Source organism: Temnothorax curvispinosus, unplaced genomic scaffold (genome assembly GCF_003070985.1).
Source record: "Temnothorax curvispinosus isolate PA1 unplaced genomic scaffold, ASM307098v1 QBEX01013686.1, whole genome shotgun sequence".
Lineage (NCBI taxonomy): Eukaryota > Metazoa > Arthropoda > Insecta > Hymenoptera > Formicidae > Temnothorax > Temnothorax curvispinosus.
The window spans coordinates 155,225-162,846 of NW_020223466.1; the positions used below are offsets into that span (position 1 = coordinate 155,225).

At 27.3% G+C, this 7,622-nt stretch overlaps 2 protein-coding genes across 10 annotated transcripts in view; both read left to right on the plus strand.

The window, feature by feature from the left end:
- The first annotated feature begins 135 nt into the window (after positions 1-135).
- LOC112463821 lies at positions 136-1,013 on the plus strand. The gene is made up of 2 exons (XM_025030432.1): positions 136-350; positions 460-1,013. Exons 1-2 carry the CDS (start codon positions 330-332, stop codon positions 802-804), a joined length of 366 nt encoding a protein of 121 aa, XP_024886200.1. The 5' UTR covers positions 136-329; the 3' UTR covers positions 805-1,013.
- A 2,259-nt stretch (positions 1,014-3,272) lies between these two features.
- Positions 3,273-7,622, plus strand: part of LOC112463812 (G protein-activated inward rectifier potassium channel 3-like) — an 18,170-nt gene continuing 13,820 nt past the window's right edge. For 5 of the 9 annotated variants that reach the window (XM_025030414.1, XM_025030411.1, XM_025030410.1 and 2 more), the window contains exons 1-2: positions 3,273-3,424; positions 4,166-4,466. In XM_025030414.1, the coding sequence (XP_024886182.1) occupies positions 4,195-4,466 (272 nt within the window). In that variant the 5' untranslated portion in view covers positions 3,273-3,424; positions 4,166-4,194. Of the gene's footprint in view, positions 3,425-4,165; positions 4,467-6,787; positions 7,301-7,622 lie in introns of those variants that run through there. The other 4 variants (XM_025030409.1, XM_025030417.1, XM_025030416.1 and 1 more) reach the window with 4 other exon arrangements.

The window sequence follows — 7,622 nt, forward strand, 5'->3', positions numbered from 1 at the left end:
ACTTTTAGAACCAACCAATCAACGCAGAGTATTGATAAGACAAACTCAACAGTTGTGTCTGCTGAACGCGGCCAATCACATTTTATTGCTACTTAGCTCAATTCATTCACAATCCAGTGTCCCGATTTTGGACATGCGTGCTGTCTGGAAAGATAAACGTGTGCGCAAATTCCGTTCTTATGAAAAATCTACAAGTTGATTGGCTAAGAACAATGTGATAGCCAATCATACGTTTCTCTTGCAAATTAATTCAAGAATCGAGCCCTTATTCTTCATAAAACGGGATTCCATCTATCTAGCATATTACATCTATGGTTCGAACGTCCTAAATGTTATTGTTCCAACAAGAGGTTAGATAAGACTTCCTTGAATTTATTCCAACGTTATTCATAAGCAAAAACCAAGCAGTTATCTCATCTAAGTTAATCTAATCATTCTAAAAACAATTTTACTGCATAGCATGCATCTTGCCCAGAATTAAAACAAATGAATTCCACGCTTCGATCGAGACTATTTGTTACTAAAAGACTGTATTGTTATCGGCGGAATATGTCGATACGAAAAGATGACGAGGATCGGGTCGATCAAGCAAAGGAAACTTCAATTGGCGATTTGGCGGAGCCGACCAATTGCTGCATGTCAGGGTGCACGAATTGCGTATGGATTAAATATGCGGAAGAATTGAGTAACGTGATAGAGAGATCCGACATAGATCTGCAAAAAACCATCTTCGAGAAGGTGCAAGATCCTAATATGAGAGCGTTTCTAGCGATGGAATTGAGGTGTCGGAAGCTGATAAAATAGAGCGAATCAATAAAATAACGCATCAATATGAATAGTGTGAGAAGAGGTAATTCGAAAGAAAATACACCTGTGGTATTTGTAACCATTAGTCTAAAAATCAACAAGACAAAAGAATTATGATTGCTGCAGAGTACCTTGTATATATTGTAAATTGTAAATAAGGTTCTAGGCAATGAATATTATTTTCAGTTTATGTAAATATAACATTCTCGAGATACATATTGTATATAATTATGTATATACGTTCACAATATATTGATATTATATTACTTTTGTTGAAGTTAAATTTTTACCAAATTAGAAGAAACTTTGCTTCGCATAGTAAATAATTAACAAAAAAGATTTTTACTCGATCCAATTGGTCATATTATAATTATTACGTTTACTACGTTTCAACCATTGTATAGCCATTGTATAAATTTACTCTATATTATTCGCATGATTTTTTTTAACGTAATTACTTACTTAAAGTATATTTTACACCCCAACATTATATATTATAATTTTGTTTTTTATAATTAAGTAAAAGTTGATAAATTTCTATACATTTTCTATGTAAAAGTAAGTATAAAAGTTCTTCTTTAATTGTGAAATAATTTGTGCAGCATTCGATTAATAAAGAAATTTTTATTCTGTGAATTTAGTAGATTTCCTAGGTTGAGGTGTGTTCACCTTGTGTTGCGAGTAAATGTTAGGGTTAATAATTTTTTGTATCAATTTTGTCAAATGGCAAAATAAATAAGATATAAAACAAGTAAGTAGAATAAAAATTAATTCAGCTAACCGAAATACTTTATATAATTTATTAAACTTTAGGAATTAATTCATTTAATAATTTATTTTGTTTAACTCTTTATTGCCCTTGTACAGTAAACGTTAATGTTTTCATATAAGCACCGAATCATAATAAAGAAAACTAGTTTCAAGTTTAGTGAACTTTGCTATGATTCGCTTTATACAGGGACAATGGAGGATTAATACATACAAGTCCTTTATTTTATAATTATACTACTAATTTTTTAGTTCCAATTGTGTATATCTTGGTCAATATAATTTTCATACAATTTGTAATATATAATATTTTTCTATTTAATTATACTATTTTTTAAATGTTAGTTAAAATAAGTTTTTTTATTAGTTTATTATATCACATTCTTTGTACAAGAAACGTTCAGTGAGTGCTTTCCAAACAAAGACCGAAATAGATTCTTGCGAAACTACTAACCTTCCGTTGCTCTTTCTCTATTTTGCAATTTAAATTTAATCCCCTGGGCTAATTAACCACACCTGTCTTCTGCGATTATTCTACTGAAGGAGGTGCAAAGTTCACAGAAAATATCAAAATAAATAAAAAGAATATATTATAGAATAGAAACATAAAAAAGGAAGATAAATTAAGAACAGCTTGAAGCAAAGAATATTGTCTACTCTAATTTTTCAATATAATTATCTATATAAATAGAAATAAACGTTATATACGAATAAAAATTACGAATATTATTCTCTTAAAATCTATGTTAAATTAAAAAAAAAATATGTTTCACATTTCTTTAAAATATATTTAAAACAATGTAGTATTAAAAAATATTTTAAACATTTATCTTAAATATAGATGTTTTAAACATAACGACTCTATAATGTACATTGAATTAATAATAACATTAAATTAACTTAGGTAATATTTCAATGTTTAAATCCTATACGTTTTTTGTCAATTCGAAAATAATTAACTGCAGCGACATTGACTTTGATTATCACTTAAAATACTTTCGAAAACCATTCTCGTATCAAGTTGTCATAGTTATTGGAATCTTTGCAAATTGTGAATTGATATGGATTTATTGTTGCGCTAGAATCTAAAAAATCAAAGTTCATGATACCGCGGCGCAATCTTATATCCCGCGCAGCATGGTCACACACACGTCACGTCACGTTCCTCTTTTATGATGACGTGCATACGCCGCGTTTGTACGCACTCACGCTCACGTTCGCCCACGCGCACTAACGCGATTTATTTTCGCTTGACGATTCTTGCGATCGCGCTTTGCCGCAATCTCGGCGGAGCCTCGGTCGAACGCGCAAAATGACTGCCACCAATTCCCGAACAATCTGTGGATCAATAACTTCTTACTATCGCTATACTATCGTAGATTTCAATTTGTGATTATACTGTATGCTGTGCTCAAAGGGATCTTAAGTTATAATTAAATATCTATCTTCGTGGAATGACGACATAACAAGTGAATTTGTGAGTGACGAAGCAAATATAAAATGCATAGTGGCAAGATCGGATTAAGAGGATCGCTCATCGTTTGGCGAAAAGGAATTAATAAATTATTTTGTATAAAAATTATCACATTAAATAAATTAAATTAAAAAAAGAGAAAAGAAAATAAGTTTCAATTTAACATAAAAATCAAGACTAAACATAAAATCCTAAAAATAAAAATTAAAAACGATTAAATATTTTTTATATGTGTATGATGTGTGATAGTATAGCAATATTATAAAATATTCGGATATGTTTAAATAAAATAAAGTGTGTTTTTGGAATAGAAAAAAGGCACGGTGAAAAATTAAGTGAATGTATAAATATACATGAGCAACAAGTGTCCGTAAAGTAAGTAAAGTATTCAAACACGAATGTTCATAAGAATAAATTGCATATTATATTTTCTCAAAAGAGTATTTGAAATTCTTCGAAATTAGTAAAACACATTCGTCATCAATTCAAGGAAGTCAAATAAATCGCGATGTGAAGAACGACATATGGTCTTTAAACCGTATTTCAAGTTTCTCAATAAATCGTCTGTTGGATTTGTTAGAAGATCTTTATCTGAATATGAAAATTAAAAGTAAAACATAATATGAAAATTTGTTAAATACTAAACATATATTACAATTTTAAATATTTATTATAATTGTAATATATAATATAATTTTAATGCAAAATATAACTGTAGTTTTATTCTAACTTAAAATATAAGTACAAATATAAAATTTTACAGAATTTTTAAATGTATTAATATAGTCTCACATTCTCCGACAAGAAAATCCTTTTTAACGCTCTAAAATCATTAAATTAAAATAATTTTTATATTCTTAAATCTCTTAAATATTATAATATTATTATTTGATGATATAATGAGAAAAATATCTTCATTACTAATAAATAATCATGTTATAACATTTAAATAAAAGAAATTTTGATTTTATAGAAATAAGATAATCGAAATTAAACAATTCTTTATTTATTCTCTTTGTTTTAAATTATTCTTAAAAAGAGAAAAAGATTGCGAATTTTAATTAAAATCGTAATTCAATCTAATTCAATCAATTATTTTATCAAATAATATCTCAGAAATATTAATGGATTAAGAGAGAATTAAAATGAGAGTAACAAGAAAAGAAAAAATGGACTACAAGGATCATGAGGAAGAACCCTCGACTATCACAGATCCCCATACTGTGCCTTTAGGCGAATTATTGGTGCACACGTCGATGCCGGCAGCTGCAGTTGCGGTAAAATTATGCAGTGAAGATTCTGCAGAGGAGATAGGTGAAACCGTCAATCAAAAGAGAGGAGATATCTTAAGCACATTTAAAAGAAGAACCTTCAATAGAATCAGCTTTAAGGGAGAATCAGGCCCTCTGTTGAACAGGTAAGGAATTCCGTCATTTAAAGATGAGTCTGATGAAATAATTCGAATTGTTGCATACCAAAGTATTAGATTCCACTTATGGTGAAGTGGCAACCATAATGAGGTACTATTATAACGTGAGCTCATTTTTGCTTGTCGCGAAAATTTCCTAGACAGGAACTAACAATGTTAGTTAGTTGACTGACTATTGTATTGTTTAGAACTCCAAAAAGAAAACGTTGTTAAACAGTCACAAATTGCGTAATAATAAATGATGATACCTTGGTATAGTTTCTTACATCGACTGATGTAAGTACAAAAGAATTTTATTATAATTAAAACATATTTGTGAATAAGCAAATTACTTGTGTTAAAAAATGATTTAAAATTTAGAGAATATAGTTTTCATCAAACTGAATAAATAATGCCTACTCAATCTTTTTATACCTCATACCAACGTAAATAATTAACATAAAAATTAATTTTATTAAAAATAGAAGCAATTTAAAAAAAAATTAATTAAATTTAAAACAAAAATTTTGTCAATATTAATGTTTATTACAGGTTTATAACATTTAATTTTTATATTTTTAATTTTATAATACCAATTTACCTATACATTAATAATTGTTATATATTTTTAACATTTGTGTGAAGATAAAATAATATATTTCATATATATTATAATTTTAATTAACATTTTTTGTAGATGTTGTTTTATTTTTAATTATGATTAGTATATAACCAAGAAACAATAAACAGAATAATAAAATAATATCAAGAATTGAAAAAAATATTAATATTACGCATAAAACTTTAATTTTTATGCGTGATATTAATATGATTTAGTTTTTAAACGTATGAATTTCATTGTTAATACTGTTCAAAACAATTCTTCGAAACAATAGAAACGTAACCTTGTACAAATATGTATGCATTACATATGTCGATAGAAAGAAGCTTATCGCTTCCGCGTACGATAATGTCGCAAAGAACTTCGTCACGATGATAGTTTAAACCTCATTTGGTTGTTAACTATATTTCCTAAAGTAAAATAATATATACAATGAATGTATAAAACAAAAAAATCTTATAACAAATACACTTATAACAAAATAATCAGGGTTATTCGAGAAAATTGGATAAAATAATTATTAAGAAGATTATAAAATTAAGGTATTTAAAGTTGTATTTAAAAAGATATCTAAAACTCCGACAGTGCCGGATGGATCGTAAAGTTGAGTATCTTTATACTGTCATGTGTAGAATGTTTATTAAATTTATCACACACTCGATGTTACATATTTAGCAACAGCGTCACTAAAATAGATAGGACGATGTAAAATCTGAAGCATAATGCGTGCTTTTACGAGACTAAAAATAACGAGCATTGTTACTATTTCGTTGTTGACGGTTATTAGAAATCTTTTTTCTTCTCAATGAAAAAATAGGCATTTTAATATTATAAATCTCTATTCCTAAAAAAGAATTAAACAGTAGTTCAAAAAATGTGAAAATCATGCATATGCATGGAAAGAAAAAGAAATTTATGTAAATATTTAAATAAAAAAATAATAATTAGATAAAAAAATATATGAAGTATCATACTTTCTCCTTAGTAGAAGTATTATTCTTCTCTTGTTACAAGAAAAAAAGTAATATTTAGTAAAACAGCAAAATAGTTATAATATATAGATATAAACTTTATAAACAGTACTATGTCTTTTTAGTTTAAACAACTTTTTCATTTTTCTTATCGATATTTTTCTCTCAATCTGTTATTTTCCCTCAATTTTCTGTAATAGGCATTTTTCTCTCTGAATATTTTTCGCATATTTTGCGTTTTGCATATTTGAATGCTTTTCAAACACTAAAAGAGTTTCAAAACCTCAAAATTATAATGTTATATTTTGAATTAAACATTCTAATATTATCATTTTAATTTCTTTTACTCTTCTATATTTATTATTTTTAAAATGGAAAGTGTTTAGCATCATTGATTCCTCTCTTTGTGACGGTTCAACGAATTCCACAAATCGTGCCAAAGGACAAAGAGAAACCGTTTTGGCCCGCCAAGAACCGAAATTATATTTGCAGTATTCGACCAGCCTCGATTCTTTAACGAACGATTCTGATTAGCCGTGTTTGTATCTGTTTAATCAATTTAGTGTAAAATTATACAAAGAAATACACATTATATACCAAAATACACAAAATGTTTTAAATAAGTGCTTTAAAACTTATTAAATTAAAGAAAAAATATTTAGTCAGCATAACTTAGTAAATTAATTCTTTTGATGTAAACAGCGATTTTCTATTTCGATAATGTAAGTTACATATCCGCATCTGTTCTAGTATAAGGATAAAGGATTATCCATTATTATCATGATACTCTTTAATACGTAAATGTGCTTGATTTATTGAGTAGAATCTCAATAGACAATCGAGATTATCAATTAGATATGCAATTTAAAATATAAATTTATTATCAATGGTAAATCTCGTTATTTTTATGAGGAAATGGTCGGCATGTAATTTATGTTTTACTTGAAATAGCTTTGCTGTACGTTGTGTCTGTGCTAAAAATATTCAGACTGTCTAATAACATCATACATTTTTCAAAACGTTTTATCGGCTCTGTAAGGTTCTTTTTTATCTACAATTAGTTTGCGACTTACGAGCGACCTAAGTCTGTTTCCGTTCTAGATGTAAAAAAACTACGTTTTAAAAGAGGTGTAAAAGATCTTGAGACTAGTGCTAAGAAAAGTGCAGCAAATATATAAGTATTAGTGTTTATACTGTTTACAGAATTCTTTAAATAACAAATGTTATATACGCGAATGACAACGTTCAATGTGAGTGTAACTCTTTATTTTTTCGAATTATTCAGTAAAGGTATTTTGTCAATGGCATTTCAGAAAACGTACTGTAAATTTGTTTCTTTTATAGCTAACATTTTATTTATTAATATAGCTAGATGGATAGCAGGCGTAATAAATTTTTATAATATACATTTATGGATAGATGAAAATTCGTATGTTATTGTTAAATTAAAATATCAGTATCAACAAATGTTTAGCTAATGGATAAGCCTTTCTGATAAAACTCGTAAGATTATTTATTTTAACAAACAAATTAACAGATTATTATTGCTTTGTAGTATATAATTTAGAAATA

Bases quoted from the DNA above. Each gene is read 5' to 3' on its own strand.
- LOC112463821 (XM_025030432.1), top strand. From the start codon at position 330: ATGTTATTGTTCCAACAAGAG. The intron at 351-459 runs GTTAGATAAGAC...TTTACTGCATAG, and splicing joins TGTTATTGTTCCAACAAGAG to CATGCATCTTGCCCAGAATT.